At 39.9% G+C, this 23995-nt stretch overlaps 1 protein-coding gene across 36 annotated transcripts in view; it reads right to left on the minus strand.

Annotated features, from left to right (window-relative positions):
• RBFOX1 (RNA binding fox-1 homolog 1) overlaps positions 1–23995 on the minus strand; it is a 1183000-nt gene that overhangs the window by 125046 nt on the left and 1033959 nt on the right. For 33 of the 36 annotated variants that reach the window (XM_036392503.2, XM_054516557.1, XM_054516565.1 and 30 more), the window contains one exon: positions 1952–2194. In XM_036392503.2, coding sequence (XP_036248396.1) covers positions 1952–2194 — 243 coding nt within the window. Of the gene's footprint in view, positions 1–1951; positions 2195–6379; positions 6428–23995 lie in introns of those variants that run through there. The other 3 variants (XM_054516577.1, XM_036392516.2, XM_054516574.1) reach the window with 1 other exon arrangement.

The following is a 23995-nucleotide window of genomic DNA, read 5'->3' on the forward strand; positions in this document are numbered from 1 at the left end:
GGCAAAAAGCAAGTAAGAGCAGATAGCAAAGGACACAAAACCAAATAACAATAAAGCCTATTTGCATATCAGAAGCAGGGAATCATTGGATTTGCTAGAGCTGGGATTGAATAGAGCACTTGAAGAAGATAAGGGCATTGCAGACAATCCAGACTGTGTCTTTTCACCAGCCTTTGCTATGGAAAATGTTGGGAAAACACATCCCTGACTTCTCTGATAAAGTGAGTGACATTTCTTCAAACTGAAAAATCAAAACGGGGTGAGGAAACACAATCAATTGAAAGCAATAAATGATGAGGGATGAGCTCCTGTCCCACTCCCATCGACGGGTCTTTTACCATTGATTTTAGCTCTGTCAGGATTTCACTTCAGGACTGAACAGAAACAGTTTCAAAACATGAAAAGGCTGAGCTGGCCATCACAGGGGATTGTTCAGGTTGCAGCAGTGGTCACAAAAACCAAGCAAAATCAGAGAACAGAAAAGAACAAAAAAAGGTACAGTAGGAAATTTTATCTTTTTAGTCAATATCCAATCTCTTCTGGAGTATATATTCAGCTTAGGATTCCTGCTCTAAACCAGTGACAGTGGTATTTGACAAAAGTTAGACAACAATAAAAAATGATTATGGAAGCAAGTTTTAAAAGCTAGAAGGAGCCAGGAATTTAACTTAGCAAAGAGATGGATAAGAGGAAACACAGTAGAGCTGCAAAGAATGCTATGAGATAGCAGCAAATAGGATGCGCTTCAATTTAAACTTTCTCCCAGTACTGGAGAAAAGAGAAACTCAGGGCAATAAAAAGTTACCAAGTGAGAAAAAAAACAAAACAAAACATTTTTCTGCATAAACCACAAAAATATGTAATTAATTCACAAGGATTTCTCTGTTATAATAGCAAGGAATATTCTTTGGTGCCTTTGGTATTGCTTTCCTTTCTTGCACAACCCATACAAAGAAATTAGTGGCATGGCAATAAACATAAATTTGCAGAGCTCATTTAAGAGAATGTGCTTTCCTTTTCTTCTTGCCCCCCTAATGCATGAAACCTTTTAGGCTGGACACGAGCCAGGAAGGAAGGGGAGGTAAGCTGAGGCAGGGAGAATGGCTGAGGCAAGGATGAGGACAGCCAGGAGATGTTTCCAGCACTGCCTGTTCTGTGCCCCATCCTGCACACGTAACACCAGGGGCTGGTTGATGGCTCAGAAACCTGCCAGCTCCTGGCACTGGATATATTGGGTCCCACTCTAGAATTAAGACAGAAACACTAAACTATCAGTGTGTGAAATTTGTGACTTAAATTACAAGGTAGAGGCATCCAAGGAGCCTCTTGCATAATTCATGACACTTCTGAACTTCACATATAAATCAAATAGACGGAAAGTCTATCATTTCTGCTCTGTTTAGCACAGATCCACACACAACTTGGGTAATGGCTGCACAAACAAGCTCTCTAGAAAATACAATACTGCAGACATGCTCTTCACAATACTAATTCACACAGTAAATTTTGTACAGGACCATTCAAGTAATACTTTTATTAAAACTGCTTGTGTCGAAAACACAGAGGTCATAAAAATAATCAAATGAGTCTGGTTAGGGTTTTTTGGTTGCTTTCTTTGGCCCAGCAAATGAATGCCTACAAACACTCATGTGCAATGTTTTTCCATATTGGACTTAATTAAAATTTATGCTGTGATTCATGGGCTGGCTATTAATCATTTTGTCTAACACCGTTGAAAATGAAATTCCAGGTTCTACAAAGCTCCAACACTTATTAAGAAGCTCCAAAACCAGCAAAACACATTCCCCAGGTTCAACAGCAAACTCTGACAGACTTTCAACATTAACACGGTGCCTAAGCCTGATGCAAACGAAGCGTGTCAAGGGAAAAACGTTCTTGATAAACACACACAAAACACAGAGCTTCAGAAAGAGCAGTAACCTTGACTTACTGTGGCTGTGCCGGAGACAGTTTGTGCATTTGTGTCAGCTGCACTCTGTTCAGAGTGTGTCTGAGCAGGAGGGTACATGTTTAACGTGTGCTCTGGAACAGTGCTTTGGCCTGGGTAGTCTGGAGCTGGATGCGGATGTGGGGCTGTGTATTCTGCAGGGATACCGTTCTGAGGAGGAGCAAACTGCGCTGAGGCATAAGGCTGGGCCATTGTGTCAGGAGGTGCTGTAGCTTCCTGATTACCCTGTGGAAATCAAAGGGAAAATAGTAGGAGTAATAATAATAATAATAATAATAATAATAATAATAATAATAATAATAATGATAAACAACGGAAGAAATGTGGCATGAGCTAAAATAAGCGAAGGTCCTGAACCCGTAACGCAGAGAGCATCCTGGCCTGAAAAGGGCACAGTGGCTGCTTCTTGAGGAGGATATTTCTTATCTGCATTAAATGCATTCTGCTAACCCTATTAAATATTGTTATTAGACAAACAAATCTGCTGCTCGCTGGATAATTGTGCACTAGTCTTTAGGCAGGAAAGGTCAGTGAAATCTGTCTGCACTAATGATGGCTCAACAACTCAGACAAGGAAGAGGGACAGAGCCAGTTCCTTCCAAAGGTTCCTGAGCACAAGTGCCAGCACAGAGCTGGGCTAAGCTCAGCCCCCAGTCTGTGATCGCTCTGACTGACCAATTACAGAACACAATATAGGTTGTGCACAATTTGGCTGCATACTGTTAACAAACACTAAAAATACCTATGTGCAATAATGCCCTGAGATATTCAGAATACTTTGAGATACCCTTCATTGAGCCATTGCAGGCCACAAATGCAAAATAGTAATGAGATCTAGTCAAAATATTAAGTATTTGAATCTGCAAGTGCATCAGTTCAAAACTTTAAATAACATTAAAAAATAATTCTATATCGAGAGAAATAGATTTAAGAACTTTAAAAGTTTTACATTTGAAGACAGCAGTATTTCATTTCATATCACAATTAGCCTATAACATTAATAACACTACCCTCATCTTTAGAGAGAGATGCATATTTCCATTTGATATAATAAAGAAGGCCCAAACCTGTTAAATTAGCAATTAAAAAACTTCTGACTAAATGTTTTCCCCACACCAAAAATAATTCTAGAGGAGGAAATGTACACTACAATCTTTCTGAACCTATATAAAAAAATGTCCAGAATGAGATTTTGCCTGAGATACAATTAGAGGCCATTAGTGCAGGGACTACCCCAACCTCAGATATACTAATTTACAAAATAAAATTATCCCACTAATAAGCAAGGAATATAAAAATGCACAATTAAAATTTAATTACCTTTCAAGCTACTCCATCATTCTCCCACCAACACATGTACAAGCACCTGCCCAAAACTATTGCAGGTCTTTTATTCCTACTCATCAGTCCTTGATTTCCCAATTTAAAATAGGGTGGATGAATAAAAGACATTCTTCTGCACTTTGTACTTAAGGCCATTTACAGCCAATTCCAGCTAATTCAGACATCAGCTCTCTGACCTGAACTCATCCTAAACTCAAGAGCTTTTAAGAATTCACACAGGAGTTAAGTCTTGGTACTCGACAGGTTAAAAGAGAAAACTGAATTTTCCTTTGTAAGAGGCACTCTGTGTGTCTGAAAAAATTAGAACTTTATATTAGCAATCAAACCCTCTCTAATTTTAATCCCATCTTTGCTGCTGGTTTAATGTATGGCCTTGAGCAAGTGGTTTCCATTGCTTCATTCATCCATCCTTAGCAGGAAACCATTGTCATTTACTGACTTCACAGGGTTAAGTCACTGAGATTTGTTTGTGTATCTACAATCTCAGCAAGGTTAATGCTGCACTGAAACTGGCCCTGTTAAATTTCTGTGGAGGTTAAAACCTCTTGTAAATGTGTACTTTTACCCTCTAATATTAAAATGGTCAAGCTCCTTTCTTATTTCTTTTACCTAATATTTTCACTATTAAAAAAAAATTTTAAATCCAGCTGAAGCAAAACCCAGGAATGACTGGATTACACCAGAGACATTCATTAAATGTTAAAGAAGTACTTTTAAAACTTGTGTGGGAGGCAGCCAACCTTAAATTTTTTAATGAGCTGTTTCAGGAGGGACTAGAGCAAGGGGGAAGAAGGAACAAAAGCAAATCCAGATTCTGCCTCTATAAGCACTTTCACTGTGCTGGTTTTGAAGCACAGGAGCTGGTTAGTGCTGGTCCTTAAGCCATTCCTTCCCGTCAGATGCTGAACACGACACCAGAGCCAGCAGCTGTTAAAAAAGAGCAGCAATGGCATCAGAGGGACCACGGGGTGATGTCCAGGTGCATTTCATCCAAAGGCTTTTGTACCACCTCCAGCCCTAAACCAGATGTTGCTGAGACCCCCACTGTTTCTCATTAACCTTGACAGCAGTTCCATGAGGACCCTAATTAATATTCAAAGCATCCACACCTAGCGCTAATTACAGCTCATATTTAATTAAGAGGGTTGAACTTTTCCATTATTTTTACCAGCAACTCCAAACTTTTTAGATTTATCACAAAATGGCAAATTGCACTGGCAATTTCAGAACCTCCACAGTGCTGAGACTCTTCTGCCTCTTCCATTAGACTTGTTCAGCTGAGGTCTGCCTCACTTATTAATAACTGAGACCCCATTAATAAGTAAACAACGAAGGGTCAGGGATTTATCTTCTTTTTTCATATTTAGAGATTTACAGCCTTGCCATTGAAGAAACCCAGTAGAAAACTGACAGACAAGATGATCAGTGCAGGCTCTGCAGGTTCATTTAATTGTTGGAAGACAGGGGACATTAAAGAAACTAAACTTGCACATGCTACTGCAGGCCCTAAGTTTAAAATGATAGTGACAATAAATCTGAGATGTTCATCCCTTAAAATAAGTGACTACTGAAGCCTTTCCTAGCCTTTGAAATTAGTGTGAATTTATTATTCATAATTAATTCTACAGACAAGGTATTGCAATGTAATACAAAAACACGTATGCTTAAACAAGTTCTTCATTATTTACGTGGTTAATAATAGCCAAAGCAAATTGTTCAAAATACTAATTTCTGTCAAGAACAATGAAGTGTCAGCTATCACACATTTGTGTCTACATGTGGTTGATGGAAACCCCAGACTACACATGAGATACACTCGAAAAGATTTTGAGCAACCAAAAATTCTTTAAATAGAATCAGCTAAAATGTTCCTTTATTGTGCTCTTTAAAATACAGTGAACTGAAATGAATAAAAGAAATAATAAATTCTAATGCATTAAGTTGAAAATATGAAATAACCCTAAAAGCAAGAGGAAATATTGATCCTAAATTAGCCCATGAACTCAGGTACTGGGGTAATTTCAAAGCTGTGTATGACAGTACACAGGCACGGCTTAACCCCACCCAGGCAGGAGAGGCTGAACAGAAGTTGTCCCTTCAGACTCAGTTCCAAGTATCTTTAAGATTAAATGACCCCTTAATGCTCACTTTGTGCATGGTTTTTTTAAAAAAGTGGTTGTTGGCAACAGCAAGGAGAACAAAGGATGGCAGACAGTCAGGCTCTGCTCAATGTTCTGGCCCGAGTCTTAATGAAAACCACATTTCAACTGAAAAATATGCTTTACGTGGCAGTGTATAAAATCAAATTTATTGCTTTCTGGTTAAATGTTGAACTCTAAAGAACAAAAAAAAAAAAAGGATTCCAACGGTGTAGGTAAGTAAAGATTCTCCTATTTCATCCGTATTATCCCATCTGAAGAAAAGCTTAGAATTTAAACTGCTCCTACTATCTCAGATGACTTTTCAGCATCTCCTCCTCTGAAAAGATTTCATAATTAAGAAATGTATAAAAAGTGTCAAAACATAATAAGGCAAGCATGTTATGTTTGTAGACAAAGGAGAGAGCAGAGAAAACATTTCTTAGGCAGTGTTTCTTTTTCTTAAAAACACATTTGCAGCATAAAAATGTATTCAATGAAAACCTTTTTGCTTGCCTGCATTTTGAAGTCGAACTCACAGTTTATTGTTTGTTTTTCTCTATTTTCCATTTGGTGCATTTTGTTTCTTTGGCAAGAGATAGTTCACATTTAGAGAAAGCCTCCTGTACTGTAGTTAAATGAGCCAAACTGCATCGTATCCTCAGGGCACAGAAACAAAGAAGAAAAATGCAATATTTCTCTGCAAACCTGCTGGTTCTAAGGGCTCAGTTACATCTATCAAAAACACGATTCCCCATAGCTTGCCCTCCTTCAGATTTAAGGACCAAAACACGGCTTAGAAGCCTTGCATGCAGTGGTGCAGCTGCTTATAGGAACAGCCCTGGCTTGACTAAAAACCAAGAGTTTCTAGTGAAAATAAAAGTGAAAATAAAAGTGAAAATAAAAGTGAAAATAAAAGTGAAAATACCTGCTGTACCATGGTGCTGCCTCTTTTCTCCATAAACTTAGCAGCTGCTCTGCTCCCAGGCCATGCAGCATCTGCCCAAGGGGAGCATCAGTGCAGGCTGGGGGCGTGTGAGCAGAGCAGGGCTGAGGGAGCTCGGGGTGCTGAGGGAGGGGGAGCCCATGCGGGGCTCTCTGCCCTCCCTCCCCACATCCCGGTGCTCCCAAAGCCTGATCCAGATGGGGCTCTCTGCCCTCCCTCCCTCCCCACATCCCGGTGCTCCCAAAGCCTGATCCAGATGGGGCTCCTGCAGCGGGGGCCGCGCCCCATCAATCACAGCAGGCCACTCCTCTGGCTCCTGCTACTGCTGCTGGAGTGCACCACTGAGCAGATGATTGCACAGAGAAGGAGGAAAAAAACACAGCTTGACTGCATTAATAGCTGTTTGAAAAACATTGGAAATGCTACTGTGGAAGTTGCCGGAAGCTGGAGGTTTTTGTTTTAAAATTAACACGGCTGTATTCAGAGTCCCAAAACACCCTGAACGTCCAGGGCTCTGGATTTGGGATAGCTACCATGTCCCGTTACACGTGTGCATTTCCATGGGATTAATTCCTCCTCCATGTGGCAGAGTTAAAACCAATAAGGTTCTGATTTTAAAATTGCTGAACACCACAAGCAAACCTTCGATACTGAACTAGCCTGGTTTAGATTAAATCTACTTTATCCTTCCATTCAAAAGAAATATTGCTTCCTTTTTTGTTTCATTTCCTAACATCCCTCTCGCTTAGCAGGGGAAATATTTCAGAAGTGCTACCAAGGTTTTGTTCTGTGAGCCACTTTAAGCAACCTAATGCTTCACTGTTAAAGGAACTTTTCTAGATGCTCCAGAGATAGCTTCAAAATGATTGAACTTCTATCTAAAGAAATAAAGAAAAGAAAAATAATTTTCAAAAAAACCAAACAACTAAAGAGATTCAGACAGCCCCAAGAATACACATTTATTGCCACTCTGCTGCAGACTGCCTACAGACATCAGGGTTCAGAAGCAGGGCAGACACGTAACACTGGAATTATTCTAACAAACCTTCCAATTCAAAGGGGTGGGCAGAGCAACAAACAGGCATCAATTCATCATTAATCTTACATTCCAACTGAAATATATTGGAATTCTTTAAAGTGGCAGTGTAATTCTTCCAGGTTTGTTGCTGGCACTCCCCAATTAATGATAATAAAAGCAGCCACTTCAGATTTTTCAGAAGGAATCAGACATCCAACCACACCAAACTGATAATCACAACTGACTGACTCTGAGAGCTTTCTCTGTTGTAGCTTAATTATCTGACCAGGCCACTTGACTCGCATCATTTGCTTCTGCAATCACACAAAATGAGTGCTCCAGCCACGTCTCTTTTTTGGAAGGTTCAGGGCAAAGCCAAACTCAGCTTTCGAAAGTAAGACCGATACTGCAGAATAACTTTTTTCAGAGAGCATAGGGGGAAAAGATAACAATAAGTAAGCAAAAGAGAATTTCTTTGCTACCTTAGCACAAAAGTACCATTTCGTTTCTCCCATTGAAGAGGAACATTTACTTTTGGTCTTTTTTACATATTAAATACTGTATTCCAATAACAGTCTCTGCTCTTGCGACTGCTGCACGTGTGTTTGTTAGTGACATGTTCACTCTGTGTCAGCGCCTGAGGTATGGAAAAGAATTTCAGCAACTGAAACCTCCCGACAGCCTGCAAAGAACATTTACTTAGATTTCCCTGAAAGCAGCAAAGCACTTGCCAAAACTTAGCCTGGATTCACATAATGCTATGGACACAGCACTACACATGGAGAAAGGCTTCCCTCCAGCACCTTCCCTCCTTCCAGCTGCTGAAGCTTTCTACTGCCTTTGTGATGCTGTCATTTATTGCCAGAGCTTTCCTTATCCTACATGGCAAATCTTTATCCTGTTGTTTCCAGTGGCCCAAGTGCACACGACTCTGCCACACTGATTTGTTTTGCTTCCACATTAACAGCTAAATCTTTCTTTTTAAGATTTCTGCCTCTCCCTCACTTTCTCCAACTCCGACCCTTAAGGTCTTCCCAACTGCAGCTCAACCCTGTATTCCATCAAACAATATTTCCCTTGGAAACAATTTTTACATCACATTTGAAAAACAACTCTCCAAAATGGCCTTAAGAGCCATACAGCAAGACACTCTGAAGAAATCTGGTGTATCTACAACGAGAATTGATTCTTACAACTTCCTAAAAAAGTCTTAAGATAAGACTTTAAAGGATCTCATCATTATCCACAAGTCAGTAGAGGAAACTCCACCTCATTTGTGTTACACCTTTACTAGAGCATACTGATGATGATGCAGCATCCTTGTACCCAAATAGAAGGGAAAGAGGGCAAAAAAAGGAGTTGGACTATTAATATAAAAGGTACATGAAAAGCCATCTGGAATATAAGATTTTAAAGGGGGTAGCAGTCAACACTTAGAAGTTTAACCCAGCTATGATTTCCAGTCCTTGGGCATCAAGACCAGGTCCAAAACTGTTCAACTGATCTTCACAAAAGACACATGTCAAGTGTCAGAATGCAAATTCCACAGGACAGCAAACAGGGAGCAGTCATGGGGCTCTGCAGGAGTGGGCTGACAAAAAAAAAAAAACCTGGCTAAGTCCTGCTCTTGGGACAGGATAATCCCTCACACTGGCCCAGGACATGCCTGCCTGGCCAGAGAGCAGCTCTGCAGCCAAGGGTGAGTCCCGGTGTCACTCTGATTTTAAGATTTTCTAAGCCTTCTGATGTTTACATTCTTGTAATGAACTTTCTCACACACTTTCTGTATATAACTGATTGTTTTGCATTCTTTTATGGAGGAGGAGAATTTTGATGGACTGTTGGTTTGTCCAGCGTCATTGGAGAGGTGGCACTGTCACCCTCCAGTCCGCTGGCACTTTTGGAAAGCTATAAATGTTGGAGTCAGAAATTAAACTTCCTTTTTTCTTCTTCACCTTGAGAGCAGCGGTGTGTGCTCGTGTTCTTCCGTGTCCTACAGTGACATCCTGGTGTGCAGACCTGGGTCCAAAGCAGTGCTCTGCCTTCCTGGCAGCCAATGCCAACTGCTCTGCAGGCTGCACTAGCAAAGGGTGATCAGGGAGGTGAGGAAAGGGATCCCTCCTCCCTGCACAGCACACGGGAGAGCATCTGGAGCACCAGCCTGGAGTGCCTCAGGACAGGAGATGTGTTTGGGAGTTCAGTGGTGGCTTGCCAGGGCAGCTGCAGGGCTGGAGCACATGACAGAGGCTGAGGCAGCTGCTTCAGCATCGCCTGCAGAAGGGAGGGCTCAGACACCTTAATTGCATCTTCTTCCACTTAACCAAAGGTTACAGGGACAGAACCCGCAGGTACAGAGTGACAGAACAAGGAGCAACAGCTCAAAGTTGCCAAAAGGGAAATTCTGGTTAGCTCCAAAGAATAAGATAATGAATGTGAGGGAAGTTAAGCTCAGGAAAATGCTGCTCAGAGAGGAGAATTTCAAACCTGAACTCTAAAAGTCCCTGAGCAACCTAATCTGTGTAGTTACCCCTGATTTAAAAGGGATATTGGGATTAGATGGCTTCTGAAGTTCCCTTTCAATCTGAATCATCCTGTGATTCCATGTGGTTTCAACAGTAGCAGAATAGCTTCAAAATGGATTTTATACTTTTATCCTATTTGATGTCTTTCTTCATAAAGGATTTACTGAGAAGGAAGAGACTAGTTACAACTTCTAGCCTATTTCCATCCTCAAGAAACAATGTTTGAGTTCTTTGAGATGTATTGGCAATGTTTCCTTAGAAAAATATGTTTGCATTTGTTTAATCCACAGCCAGAGCAGTATGGAAGTGGCAATTCTTACAGTGCAGGCAAGACCAGTTTCACAAATGATTTAATTTAATGCTGTGAACTATGGCATGTTTTCATTTTCTGCCAAACATTACCCTTCTCAGCAGATGTAGAGGAACACTGCCTTACATCTCCATAGAAAGGAGTAGTTTTCTCCACCTTCTGCATGACCTCTAAAGCAGTAACTACAGCCATATAAGTTTTCTGATTTTATCTGCATTTTTCCTTCTGAAATACAATTTATTTCAAAGATTAATTTATTGAAAACCACTGCCACCGTTTAAAGCTGGATTGTTACTAAACTAGTACATCCATTTTCTTATTTTTCTAATAAAGTGATTTAAAAAAACCTTTTTTTTTTTCTTTACTGCAACACTGAAGGTATGGGACATACTAACGCAGGTGACAAACCATGCTTATGCAGCAAGACTGTGTCTGCTGCAGACACAACTCTGCATTGTGCTTTGTAACCCGTTCTTCTGGATTCCACTGAGATAGTTCCTGCCTTGTAACCCACACACAGACATAGGTATTTCCAGAACTTGATTCAAAAAGCTTCTCTAAATGACACCTCAGTGGTAAAAGATTGAACTCTGCAAAGGTTTGGAGTCTGCAGAGAAAATTGAGCACAATCAAATCCAAAACCGGTTGCAGGTAAACAATTTTTAATAGATCATTTCTAGAAATCTGATGAGTTCTTATAACATAGCTAAAATTATGCATTAGAGATTTGTTGTAAGTAGAATTCAACACCTCAATTCCCGTTTACTCCAAAAAAACCTGACTACATTTTTCAGGAGATTGGGACTGGCTACAGCTGGTTCTTAAAAGCGCCTAAATGGAGCAACTGAATCTCATTGATTATTAAAAGTTAACTTTTAATAATAATAATTATTATTATTAATAATAATAAATTATTCCCAATTTAGAGATGCCACCTCATCCAGTGTTTCAGTTGGCTTTGCAATGGACATAGCATAGAATAGAGTGAAATATTTACCCAATCTGATCTGTCAGCCTCAGAAGGTGGTGAACCCACAGCCACCTTCTGAAAAAGCATTCCTGAAAGCCATTTGTGTCAGAGAGAACGGGATCAGAGTTTCATGCTGCCTAATTAGTGATGAGATGGTGATAGATAAACTAAACACCGGCAGGATGAGTGAAGAGTGCCACAAGGATTATACACAGAACAAGAAATGGGGCTGGAGACCCTTGCAGACCTTCATGTGCTTCACAAAGGTGAAGTGGCTGCACCAGAGTGAGCAGAGGCACCTCCCAAGCACTCGGTGGAGCTGGAACTGCCAATGCCACCTCTCTAAACTGGACACTTTAGGTGACCTCTTTAAACCAGGGTCACAATCTTTCACTGCTGAGCTCTGATGGAGCCTCAGAAAGCAAAGGGGCACTTTCATAATCCCTCACAGTGAATCATTTCCTAGGGCAGCAGCACAACAGCCACGTTCATCCATGGTGTGTGATACAGCACCACAAATGGGAGCCCATTACTTGACTCACCTGAAATAAAACACGGAACACAGGCAGCTAGGGAGGGAAATGAGCATGCAATGCCAAAGCTGCCTTAAGCAGCAAAGCTGACAGATCATCCCTGCTCAGCTATTTGGATACAGGGTGGTTTTGAAAGCCAGAATGAGCCGGGTTAAATGACAACGATTCCTGCAAAACTGTGCCAAATGATCAAACACAAGCTGGTTTGTTTTGTTTTACTTTGCTTAAACCAGGTAAATTTAAGAGTTTCATTTATGTGGTAAGCTCCATAAAGACAATGACATGACTGACTTTGGGAATTTGGAGGAAGACCAGGAAAGTCAGCAGCAGAGTTATAAAACTGGGCTTCAGAAAAAGAGACTTCAGCATATCCAGGGAAAAGTTAAGAAGGTTTACCCTTAGAAGAAATCCCTAAGGTTTACCCAAGAGAGGAAAAAGTCCAAGGTAGCTGCCTGATTGAGATGTCGATTAAAGAGAACTTCAGCATCCAGGAACAAACCATCCATTAGGAAAGAAGATACTTAGCAGGTTTACGTGGCTATGAAGAAGGTTATTGAAGACAGACACAAAATGTGAGCTTGGAAGTGATGGAGTCAAGGCTTGGCAACAAAAGAGAACCACAGAAGTATTGCTCAGGTACTTGAGAACAAAAATGAGAAGATTTTTTAGTCCAGCCTAGCTGGAAGTAAGACATTCTTAATTCAAAGATGCTAAAGGTGACAAGAAAGGCTCTTTCATGAAAAAAAACATCTAGACATTAACTATTTAACATTGCTTTCAAAGAATGTCTGTTTCCAGTCTCTGTTTAGCTTTAAGATTTCCACCATTCTGTAATTTACAATGGACCATGGATGACCTGAGCTGCAATGACCAGCTACCACAGCAATGCCATCTTGTTTAATGCCATTTAAAGCAGCACTCATTTTTTTGGCACTGAAGTGAAATGATGGAACATGATCGCTGATGTTATTTACTCCTAAGATTAAAATGACAATCAAAATATCATTGGGCACAAGGAACAGACAGCTTGGCTTCCTGCCTCAGCCACACTTTGCTATGCTTGTTTATCACTGAGATCATTTGCATACTTCAGTGGATGTTTATGTTAAGATGCTGTTGTAGCATTACCAAGGAACTGTTTATCCAACAGTGTTTGTCATCAGCAACCTAAGGCACAGCACTGAGGGAAGGTAAAGACCTTCTCAACAAGGAGACAAAAAAGGCACTAAGATGTGTTTATGCAAAGCAAAATATATTTCTAAGCAGTGCGGAATGTCACAACTGCCTAAAACAAACAAAAATCTATTAATAGTGTGTTATAAGGCATCTCCAGTTATGGAGCTAATGAACCAAATCCTTCAATGGTTCCTATAGCAAAGGAAAGACTTTCACTGACTATACTGACTGGCAAGTTGTATCTTAAATCTCTAGAAAGCTTCTGTTACTATGAAAGGAATAGCCAATTTTGTCCCTGTACCTTCATTTCCACAGTCCCCCAGAACAGAGACTAAAACTGGTCTCAAATCTACATGGCCTCTCCCTGCACATCTCCTTGGGAGATTTATTTTACTACTGAACCTTCTTCACAAGACTGAACATACTCATGTGCCAGTAAATCTTGCTGCAAAGCTGGTCTCTGCCTGTGCTACAGGTGCATAACCCTGGTCAGCTTGAAAAACATGGTTTGGAACAATACATTATTTTAAAATAGCGTATATTGTGGGACTGGATGAAAATCACCTTTCCTGGTTTACAGTTTTATTTTGTGAGGAAGGGGTGGTGGAAGGAGAGGCATTTCCAAACCTGTAAGAGCACTGAGAGAAGCTCTGGCATGTCAAGCAGAAGCATATGGCTAATCTACAGCAAGCACATCCAACAGCGCTTGTGTTTGCACAGCGCAGGGGCCTGGACAGCAGCCACAGCATCCAGGCTCCAGAATTAGTGAAAATACACACACCACTTCTGGGAGAGAAAAGTTATAGCCTGGAAACTGTTTCTAATCAATGGGAACTGGCAGGCTTTTATAGTAGAACATTAGATTAAATAAGATAGCAAAAATATTGAGGCAGTTCTGCGCTTGCTGAGTGCGCACCCAGCGAGATGGAGAACACAGCAAATGCTTTTGCATTTTAGCTGCAGAAGAAATTCTGATTAGATGCTGCTACACAGGAATTGATAGTGAGTAGGTATTCAATCAGAAAAGTGGTTTTCTTTTAAATATTACAATCACATGGTACAGTACATCACTTGTGTCAAGTTAAATTTAATCATATCAGTGTACTTAAAGGAAAAAAGTTGAATACCTGCTCATATGCCCATGCCAAGAGGGATTATATGAGACTTTACGAAGCCTTTTCCTTTCATTTAATATTCTGATAGCTGTGTAGAACAATTTTGCTATGTATTATATCCTCAAGCTGATCTATTCCACTGTCATTTCAATGCACAGCAATATGTCTGAACTCATGGTGACAGCATCGTGTGTCCTGCCAATTACTGACATTCTCCCATGTAACAGCAAAGGCATTTTCCTTGGAACAGCAATTAGTTCTAATTTTAAGTGTTGCTAATTTTCCTGAGAGTAAAGGAATATCATCATCTGCTTTTAAATGTGTAAAAAACACATTTAAAAAGAAACAATAACCCATGTGCTCACTAATGCTTGCTGATTTTTGTAAGATTTAGAATCAGGGATGTGAAGGACTGTGCTCTGGAAAAGGTGTCTGAGCAATGCAATACTGGATAGTTTTTACTGAAATGCACTTTTTCTACATATGTTTAATGGCTTATCTGAACAACAACCAAAAATCATCACTATATAATCCATCAGAAACAAACCAGCTTTCAGCTGCCAGAGACTAAATACAACAAAAACTTTGATATGTGAATTGAATTCTGGGAAAGCAATCAAGACTGTTAAGTGACACATGTGTCAGGCATGCACTTAGGCAGACTCAGTCCACCTCAGAATACATGAAGACTGGATGGATAAAATTCAGGATCCAAAATAGGGACCTAAAAGGCACAACTCACCTCTACACATTCACCAGGTCTGTTTTGCCAAGCCTTTTAGTGAATTCTCCTCTCTTCTCATCCAGATCCTGATTCCCTTTTCCCAATATTTTAAACTTTCCTTTTCCCCCTCCCTCTTCTTCATGTTGTCCTTCTTTACTACTTCCTCTGTCTACACCTGCCCACACCAAGCTGAGTCTCCCCTTTAGTATTTACTGCAGCAATTGAGAGCAGAGTAGATACAAAATGTTATCTGGTTTACAGGGGAACACATTAATCCTGCCTGAGCTACTGAATGAAAGCAAGGCATGATCTCCACATCTATCTTAACTGTGATGCAAAATCTCCCATGTAATTTTGGAGCTATTCTGAACAGAATCAGGCCACAGGGCTGGTATAGTTAAAGTCCTTTTTCATCTGCTCTCATTTATTCCAGATACCATTGTAGCCAACTGATCCAAAATATATTTTTGAACTTGCACAGCCTAGGAAATATCCATTTGTTGGTCTTGATGAAAGGGTAAGTATATTAACTTATACTCATATAGTATATCTATAAATACATATATTTATTGTGTAAATAACCACAAAGGTTTCACTGCTCCTTGGTTGGCTTCATGTATTATAAAAATGTTCCATGTTTAAAATAGACTCCTAATTCTACAGCTATTAATATCTCCCCTGCCAACAGTTCTAAAGAATAGTAGGGGGAAAAAAGATTTAAAAAATCAAATCAGCTAGATTCAGTTAATAAAAGGTCAAAATGGAAACTTAAATCCTCCAGTAAAGAGGTCTGCAGTGACTAACAGCATCAATTAAGAAAAGCAATGCACACTAAATTAAATTTTAATGTCACACACACATATATGTGCTCATGGTATCAAACTAAGAACCAAATTCAATGGAGACTTATGAAGCATAGTAAATTAATCTGAACATGTTGTTTATTAATAAGGATTATGAAATAAAATTTTCAAATTATTGTTTTAACTTCATTTTAGTAACACAGATTGAGCACCAGTTAAACAACCAGAATTCAAGGCCTCTCACACGCTTCGGAAGCCAACAAATTATGATATAAAATATCTCCAATTAAACAGAGAATATGACATCAATTCAAACAATTCAAGCAGTGCACATTGCAAATGCCTCTATTGCTCTGTGCAGAAAAGTGAGAGCAAGGGTGAAGCTACCCTGGTTTTAATCCCATTTTCTCCCTTTCTTGGTTTTTGACAATTTAAGCTATTTTCGTTTCCATTTCTTACAAACATAAACCAGAAATTTAAGAGCATAGTTTGCTGCTAGAACTTTCTTGTTAACATCTTCCATCCTGTGAATCTGAAAGAGCAACATCCTTGCACCTTTGCAGTTAAAAATAAATAAACAAATTAGCAAGCTCCTACACACCCTGAGCCACAGAGCCCACCTGAATGGGGGTTCCCATTGCCTTGGGTGAACAGAGTTTTAATAGAATTACACAAAACAAAAAGGCAAATAATTTCAAACTAAAAGCAGAGCACTCAGGAGTCAGTGCAGAAGCTCAGAGGAGCTTTCCCTTCAGCAATGCAAATTCCTGATGCCAACAAACTCCACAACAGTGTAACTTGCAGGTCTGCAAGTTTTTAAAATAATCTCTGGTTGTTGTGGCTGGTTTTGTTTGGTTTTTTGTGGTTTTTTTAAGAACAATTTCAGGCAAGTTTTATTGAAAAATTACCCATGGTTCATTCCCAAATAGCACTGGGTTTTGAAATACAAATGACTTAAGTGTTAGACAGGAATAATTAATCCACCCTAACAAAACCCTCTACAACTGTATCTGCCAGGTATGCACCATTAGTCAGTCTATGGCTAACTGGACCTCAAAGAAAAAAAAAAAAAAGAACAAAACATGGAATTTAGATGAAAACTAGCTTTTACATATGCTTTCAGGAGAAAAAAGAAAAAAAAATCTGCCATCAATATAAAATTAATCAGAAATGAGTGAAGCTACTTAGAGGTATGTGTATTACCATTTTGCATTTCCAGTCTATTCAATCCAGCTAACATGGTCAGCTCAATTCAGAACAGGTTTCTGGAAACCAGTAGTAGAAGAGATGCCAACATTCATAAATAATTATCTAAAACTAATCTCTTTTTTCATGTATGAAAATTCTACTTCCCAGAAAACTCCATTGTGAAGGATCACCTCTGACAACCAAACTGTCTCCCTAAAGGAAGTACAAATTTCTCAGTGACTGTGGGAGAAAAGAGGAATTTTAGATGTTTTCAAGAAAGCGACCAGACCAAGCAGACACAGAGAGCTGGGATTCAAACAAGGAGATCCTTTCCCTTCAATGAGCTCACCAGGTTTAGAAATTCAGTAAATCCAAACTTTCACATTCAAATAGAAGCCCCAATTTTTGCTGCTGTAAATGGCAAAGCCCTGAAGCCATTTGGCAGCAACAGGGAGATTTGCACAGGCTGCACAAGTTGCATTTCACTTTTAGGAGATAGGTATGGCCCATGAAGACACTCTGCTGAATGCCTTTTTTGTTTCATGTATCAGTGGTTTTGCTTGGCAGAAACTGTTCCATGTTTTTAACTCTAAGCCCCAGATGTGAGCAAGAACAGTGCAGCAGAAGCACAGCAATGATGCAGCAAGACTCATCTATTTCCTGAGACACTGGTGGATCAGATTTTGGGATGTGGGCAGTTTTTATGAATATACTGCACTTTGTAGTCAGATGATGATCAAAGAAACAACAATGACCAACATGTCACCCTCTGCAGGGGCAAAGGAAATTTGGAAGCTCCTTACATGGATCTGCACAATCAGCTGGTTTGGCTTTTTGGACCCTAAAAATGGTTCAGTGTATGCAACCCAGTTCTCCACTGAAATAGAAAAGTTCTGGTAACATATTTATTCTGTCTCAACCAGGAGACTGTGAGTATCCAGCTGGAGCTTCTGAAGTTCCACAGTCATTCCTGCAATGATCTGTGTGGGCACTCCCTCCATTTAACAGCAGACTTATGGAAAACAAGGGAAGGACAATATGCAAGAATATCCCTTGACTGGTAATAAGGAAAATATGCAGGAACTACTGTATTTGCAAGAACCATTCATTTTGACAATTGAACTACTGTATTTGCAAGAACCATTCATTTTGACAATTTATGTTCAAATGTGAGCAGGGATACCTGGATTTGAAAAAAAGTCTGCACTTGTGAACTCAGAAAAACAAATACCCTTGCTAGCTTAAAAACACATTCACTCACATGAGAAGAAAGGCTGCAAAAGGAATAAATACTTGGCCTGAGAGATGAACAGTGACTAGAAAATAAAAATCTGCCTAAAGTCTCAGCAGAAGCAATAGTAATCCTTTAGGTTATACAAGTGCACACCTAAGGCTGCTATTTTTCATAGATTTAAAGCATTCCTTCCCTTCTGTTTGGATTCAATGCTACTTTGATCTAAAAACAAACAGGTAACAGAGGATCCCACTCCCTAAAGAGACAGGAGACAAAGTGGCAGCTGGACCAACCCCACCCCTCAAGTGGCAGCAAGGCAGTGTAGGAGAGCCTGGAGGTACAGACAGCATTTGGAAGCTTTGCATGTCTATACTACACCCATTTTTATCCCAGCACTAAAGACAAAGGCTGGGCAAACTCTCCAGACAAACTGTTCCAGTGCAAAACTGTTCTCATGGGGAAAGCTTTCTTTCATAACCACTCACTGCAGTTTTTCAGTAGGTGTTGTCTCTTTTCCTCCCACCAAACACCTCTGGGAAGAGATTTGCTCATTCTTGATACCCTCTTGGTGAGCACCTAAAGGCAGCTCTTGGGTCACACGGGAGCCTTCCCTTCTCCAGGCTGAGCAAGTGCAGTTCCCTCAGCCTCTTACCCTGACCTCCAGGACATCCTGGGGGCCCCTGTGCTGCACCTTCCTTCTGGTACAGGAGAGCCACAAACTGGGCCAAAAATCTTGGATGCAATTTAACAAGTGCCAGGTAAAGGGAGAAAATCACTTCTGTCAATATTCTAGTTACTCTCCTGCTTATCCAGCCCAGGACACTGTTGGCTCCTCTGCTGCTAGAGCAAATACACTCCTCAGGTAGAAATTCACTGTTGGAAATGCTCACAGGGGAATGACATGGAGATCTGGTCAGATGGGAGCAGTCCCAGCTGCTCCAGGAACACCAGTGTTACAGATGTATACTATAATATTGGCTTATTGCAAATATTAAAATGGATGCTGTGTGTATAATGCTAAAGTAACTTTGCTATGAAAATACAGTTTTTGTTTCTGTTGTTAATTAACCTTAGACACAGTAGTGAAATAGCTGATATAGATGTGCTTGTGTTAGAATGCCTGCTTGGTTGGGATAACATCCAAGGAACATATGATGAGGAGCCCTGTTAGTGATGTGACTATCAACACTTACCATTGGTAGAAAATAGGGACCAAATAGGGACTTGGCTGTATTGTCTTTGTCTCCTCCTGTACTTTATTAAACTTTCTAATCTTTTTACAGGGCAGTGAACTGAGGGCAGAGTGCTGATGGCTCTGTCTTTGTGGACAAGCAGACTGACAGCATTAGGAGCTTGGATAGTCCTGCTACAACCTTCTGGTTGCAAACAAGAAACAGTTCTGCATTACAGAAGTTTCAAACTAAAGTTAGAATGTCAGAAACTAAGCAATAAGGATGAAAATATGCCTATCTGCTTAAGAAAATCCTGACCAATTTATTTTATATCTATGAATAAAAAAAAAATAGCTCCACAGCCATTCCTCACAGCAGCCACTACCTGACATGATCATTTTAACACAACAACTGAGATAAAGAGAAGAGGGAATGGGTAGGACAGGTAGTGGGTGGTAGGATATGTATTTTCAAGGTAAAAAGAGATAAAGGTATTACAAACACCAGCATTTACATGGAGAGTCACCTCACCCACCATAAACCCGTGATTTAATAGGTTGCTTAAGAGCTAGGAGAGCTCTCCAGCCCAGCCCTAGCCCATTTAGCACATTAGCTCGTCCTAATGGGGAGCTCTGATCCAGAAACGCTCAGCACCTCTGCCTGCGGGTATTGCCACACAATGCAAATGAAGTTGTAAAGAGAAATCAACTCATCAATCACAATCACAAGGGGACACTGGGCAATGCAGAAGGATTAGTGTTCAGGTCTTTGCTAGCACCACTCTGCTTTAATTAAATACCACCTCGAGTGCTTCATTACCAGCAGAAATCTCAGCGTTGAAGGCTGGCATGCTGCAATCAAAGTGCTGCAGCTAATTAGAAATGAGAAAGAGAAACATGTTCATTAAAAAGTCTGGGATTCCCCTACCAGAAATGACCTACACCTCGGAATAAAAACTTGCCTTTTTGTGGATTTAGAACAATATATTAAATAGCTTTTATTCAGGTGAAATCTTTAACTTTGAACCACATTCCTGCTATTGTCTTTCTTACGTAAATGCAGATTTAGCTGCATCCACCAGACCATTGTTAGAATTTAAAAGATTCTGGGCTTATGGTTAGCTGATAAGAGCCTTAATTCCTCTTCTTCTAACATTTGATACACTAATTTAAATTTTTTCAGACTTGGCACACTCAAGGGCTTTTTGCCTTACTTCCCTGGATATACATAAGCTAGTCATTACTATTTATGAAGGCGATGAAAGGAAACATTAAACAGTCAAAGAAATATAAATCTTAGATTCTAACACAGAGAGTGCAGCAGCAGGATTAAAAACAAAACAAAATGAAACAAAAACCTGAAGCAAATACAAAGACATTTGCAATTCAAAGCAATACAATACAGTGGAAAAGCAGTTTTCTCTTCCACTTGACTGCCAAGTGACCTGACTCGGGATTTTATGGCTTTTCCCAGGAACAAGCTGAGAATATCTGTAGCTTCCAAAACTTAGCAGAGAAATCACATTATCGTGAGCGAAAGCGAGGAGGAGACAGAACTTGTGATTTGAGTGATAAACTAAAAGTTGTCCAAATTTTTGGCGATGATAATATGGAAATAGCAAATTGCTTTTGGCCAGTAGCTTATTAGAGAAATTTACCTTTAAGGAAAAGACCTAAATAAGGCCCCTACATGGCTGACATCCCACTCAGCTAATTAGGGGGAGGCTTTCTTGTTCAGTTTTGTGTATCATACTTATTTTTAATGTCTGAGTTAGGTGATTTCCAAATGCAAAAAACACCTCAAATATTATCAATCAAAAAATCCTATAGCTTTTTAAATAACCCATACATTTCTGTTTGAATAATGTCCAGAAAGATCAACTTAAACTTTGCCTGAATTTAATTTTTCAACTATCAGCCAAATGCTAACCACTAATGAAAATACTCTTACTTCCAAGGGAAGCAGATGGCTTTAAATAGTTACTTATTTCAACATATGGAAACCAATCACTGAACTATGAAGAATCAAACAGCAAACTCTTATCATTATTAATTTTGACTAATAAGAAAAAATATAAGAAAAATATGACACATAAAATAATCCAGCTTCTAAAGTAAAGTCTGCTTTAGTTTAAATTGCAACAGAACAAGGAAGGTTTTAAAATATTTGTTTGAGCTACAATGTTAGATTAAAAAAAATATGAAAAAATAGAAAAGAAAGATAATTTTTGTAGAAAATAAAGATAAATGTAAAAATGTCATCACAAATCAATCACCAAATAGCCCCTAGGATTATAAATTCAGAGTCCTCCCACTGTGAGCAGGAATTGAGGAGCTCCTGGAGCTCACTCTGAGCCAAAGCTGCTCCCCAAACAGGACACAAAAAGCACTTGCAAAGAAAAAAAAAGAAGAAAAAAAAATTGGCAAGAGACTTCATGAGAAGACAGCAAAGGAAGCGCAGGGCAGGGAGCAGTGAAGGTGGGGAGGAGCTGCAGGGGCAGCCCTGGCGCTGGCCAACAGAGCAGGGCTCCCTTTTCTCATCTGGAAAGCAAATTCAAGCTGGGTTCAAGTGCAAAGCAAGGCATAACCAGCACACCAGCCCTGCTGCTCCTGAGCAAAGAGTCCTCACCAGCCATGGAAGGATGGCTGATGCTTCAGGAAAGAATTAAGAGCAAATGAATCTTACCCTGGTCTTATCATTGCAGTTTTCTTCAGTCAAGGATGGAGAGGTTTGCCAGCTAAATCTGTGTCAGTTTTTTGACTTAAATAGAATATAGCTTAAGTGAATTAAACTAGTTTATTCTGCCATCTCAGGCAGCTGGCAACTTTTCTAAAGCTGCAGCAAAACTTCGCCATTTTTGCTTCATTTTTTTTTTTCTTTTTCTTTTATCAGCTTATATAACAATATCTTTTAAAGGCACCCCTACATTATCCTCAGCTGGTGGGCAGAATTGTGCTGTCTTTAGAATAGTTTTTAGGAGTCTATTTCTTAAAAAGAAAGAGAAGCTGCTTAGGCGTTCCATGATTTCTGTGCAGAACGTTCCCTATGTGGGAGTGCCTCATCTGCATAGCGGCATGTGGGTAGGATTTGGACAAGCACACTGAAGGATGTGACAATCAAAGACAGATATGTGGGAAATCTCTTTTAAATGTAAAAAGACCTCACCCAGCTTTCACTAATTTAAGTAAACATAATTTCCAAGGGAGGAATGAATGCATAAACTATCATGAGGTAAAAACTGGCTTTGAGCGCTGCAATTTTTGTTGTGTACTAAAATACACCCAAGAAAAATTTCTTATTCTGTCCTAGGTCTAACACAGCAAAAAATCAGTGAGAAATGGAATTTTGATCAATGTTAAAAATTTGCATGTGATTTTTCCAGCTAATGACATGCAGAACAAGTTCTAGCTGATTTTTGCACTGACATTCTGTCAATGTAATAATAGATCCCTCTTTTGACGTAGCTTGACTGCCATTAGCATTCTAAATATAGTGAACTGTTTTGTTAATATCTCCTCAGAAAAGTGAAGTAAAAATGTAAAACAGAAGGCAACCTGGGCAAGTTTCTTGTGCACAGAGCATGTTTCCAATGCTCTGCTCTCCACAAATGTGTAAATCCAGCTCCTGACCAGCCTGGTAGAGCAAATTTCCAGTTTGGACCAAACTGAGATGACTAGCCTGCAAAAAAATTCCTCTGCAGAAGCCAACATGAAAGCTTGGTTTTTTCAAACAAGAGACATTTTGAAGCAGTCCATGGAGCTGCCCTGTTCCTTGAAAACTGAGCTGAGCAGCCAGCCTCAGGCTCCTGGCTGGGAAATGAGACATGGTCCCCACGCCTGAAAAACTGGTCAGGGCTGTTCCCAGGCCTCTCTTTGCAGGATGCAATCACCCAGCGGCTGCACTGATTCCAGGGAGGTTTCTGCCGTATTCATGGGTCCCCAGCCTGCTCCACTCCTCTGTGGTTTGTTTGATGAGGAGGATTTGCACAGGGACAGGGAGCAGGAGTGGGGCTGTGCCAGCCCTGCCTGCGCACCCTGGGCACAGCAGTGCCAGCAGAGCAGCACCAGCTCCTGCTCCCCCTCCCTGCAGCCTGGACACGCTGGGACAGCACAACCAGCTGGGCTTTGGCTCCTCTGGGAAACAAACACTCTGCATCAGCATCCTCAGGTCCCTTAATCCTAAATTTAGCAAACCATTCCTGCTACTAAAGCAGCTATCATTGACTCCCTGTCAATTTTTTAATTAACAATGGGGGGTTGTTTATTTTCTGGGGTTCCTTTGTGGTGCTGTCCTAACTCTGACAATATAGACTTGCACAACTCTGAAATAATTTCACTAAAATGAACACGTTAGCATGACTTGGGAAGCTCCTTTCCTGCACCATGAACCTCAGCTTTCAAATAATCCTAAATAATATCTACTGTAAAACTTCTTTATTTTGTAGTTCACACACAAGTTAGGCCATCCTAAAAAACAGAACTGTTTCCGTCCCCTCATTATTATGGGCAAAGTAATGTTTGTAGGTAACCTCATTCACAAACAGTGGCAAAAAAGTCAACAATCACCTAAACCAGTGTGTTCTGTGTTACTAAAGAGCTCCTTACATTTTCATACATATTTGGTATGCCATTGTTGCATAAAAGATGCACCACTTCAGTTCAGTGTTAAATGAATGAATGTAAACCAATTGATATTTTAACCTACCATGTTCTAAAAATAACATATAATGGAAAAAAAGCAGGGGAATGAAATGTTAAAAACAGGTGGCAATCTGGGTTATCTCAAGTGACCAACCTATTCTATTTCTTATTATTACTACCTCACAAAAAAATC

This window comes from Molothrus ater, chromosome 16 (assembly GCF_012460135.2).
Source record: "Molothrus ater isolate BHLD 08-10-18 breed brown headed cowbird chromosome 16, BPBGC_Mater_1.1, whole genome shotgun sequence".
NCBI lineage: Eukaryota > Metazoa > Chordata > Aves > Passeriformes > Icteridae > Molothrus > Molothrus ater.